Source organism: Echinops telfairi, unplaced genomic scaffold (assembly GCF_000313985.2).
Source record: "Echinops telfairi isolate 266 unplaced genomic scaffold, ASM31398v2 ScPeMD7_7473;HRSCAF=8511, whole genome shotgun sequence".
Taxonomy (NCBI): Eukaryota; Metazoa; Chordata; class Mammalia; order Afrosoricida; family Tenrecidae; genus Echinops; species Echinops telfairi.
Genome location: NW_022111377.1, coordinates 11,376,813 through 11,378,478, shown reverse-complemented (window position 1 = coordinate 11,378,478; position 1,666 = coordinate 11,376,813). Strand labels below are relative to the sequence as shown.

At 47.7% G+C, this 1,666-nt stretch overlaps 1 protein-coding gene across 1 annotated transcript in view; it reads left to right on the top strand.

Moving 5' to 3' along the window:
• Window positions 1-1,666, top strand: part of CUBN (cubilin) — a 303,548-nt gene that overhangs the window by 16,201 nt on the left and 285,681 nt on the right. Inside the window, exon 7 of the mRNA XM_004716015.2 lies at window positions 1,095-1,221. Within this exon, the coding sequence (XP_004716072.1) occupies window positions 1,095-1,221 (127 nt within the window). The remainder of the gene's footprint in view (window positions 1-1,094; window positions 1,222-1,666) is intronic.

The window sequence follows — 1,666 nt, the reverse complement described above, 5'->3', positions numbered from 1 at the left end:
ATTCACCTGGGCTAACTCAGGAATCTAGTTAGGTGGACAATGAATGCCCTTGCTGACCTTTCTTGACCTGTTTGACCTAGTTCCATCACTTTCAAAGATTCTCTTCACCAGGGCTACACACTAAGGGCGTGCCACACAGCCAGGGAACACAGCAATGAGGTGCCCAGGGAAAACCGAAAGTAGACTTTGGGCCCAGGGTGTGTCACCCCTTCAGACTTGACCGGAAAACACTCTTAAATGTTCATGAACAGACCTGGATCTATTTTTTTTTAAAAAAGAAAAAAGATTCTCTTAAGACATCTGTGTTTAGATTTCCGACCTTTGAAAGTACGGTTTGATGGTAGCAAAAGAATTCACAGTGCTACTCTTGCTTGGATAGTAAATGTGTGCTCTTCAAACGCAGTAGAGGCATGCTTCATTGTTAACGCTTCAGCTTTTTGCAAAGGGAAGGTTTATGGCAACCCTGCATGGAGAAAGTAAATCTATTTAAAAGCCCCTCAAAACTCAAGCTCATTGCCATCAAGTCGATGTTGACCCATACCCACCTTATAGCCCTTGTGAGTTTGTGAGACTAATTCTTTACAGAAGTAGAAAGCCCTATCTTTCTCCCGCAAAGCTGGCTGGTGTTTTTGAACTGCTGACCTTGAGGTTAGCAGCCCAGTGCATAATCACTATGCCACGAGAGCTACTACGTAATGCTGCTCTAGGGGCCATTTTTCTAACCACATCTGCTCACTTGGTGTTTTGTGTGTTACATTTGGGACTTGTCACAATATTTGGCTGTTGTACACGTGATAGACTACAGTAGAATGCACTGTACACATAATTTTCATAGGCACCAGGAAACCCCAACGATGCGTGCGACTCGTTTTACTGCGGTCTTTGCTGTGCACCGGTGGGCTGGAACAACCTGCACCATCTCAGCTTTATGGCTGGGTCTGCAAAGATAACCACAGCAGAACGGTTTCCTTCTGAGACTGCGCCTCTCCCTTGCTGGCTTCTGTCACATGACCGATTTGCCTTTTGAATGATGTGGCGCATCCGCGCTAAGCACCAGCACGAATCCTAACAGCCGCTTCTCCTGTAACCAACAGGTGTAGCTGCTCCCCGGATACCTATGGACCGCAGTGCGCGTCCAGATACGACGACTGCGCACTGGGCTCCCAGGTGCGCTGCGGCCGTGGCATCTGTGAGGACTCGATCCGAGAGCACCCTGGGGAGGTGCGTTCCTTCCCTGAGTTGCAATTTGTGGTGACGGAGCACAGTCCCTGACTTTTGGACAGGGAGACCCCAAACTTATTTTGGGGTTCCATTCCAATCACTGTAGCAAACCGGTGTTGAGGTTTAGCAAAGAGTTCTCTTTGGTGTGTTTGGGAAGTTTTATTAGGATGGATTTTTACTATCAGACTCCTGATACATCCTATCTTCGTTTGTCCTTAGAGGTTGGAAGTATCATCCAATTACAGAGTCCTAGGCAGGACATAATACTGACGATAAGATGGGCCCCACCGAAAGGGACTCTCTTGAGTGTGGTTTGTCATCACTCTAAACGTGTGTCAGCCGTAGAACAAGGGGAAGAGGCCACTGCCTGTCCTTGAGTGTCCCACAAAGAAGAGGGACGACAAAGGGTTGTGTGTCAACAAGCTGCAACGTAGACCCAGATATT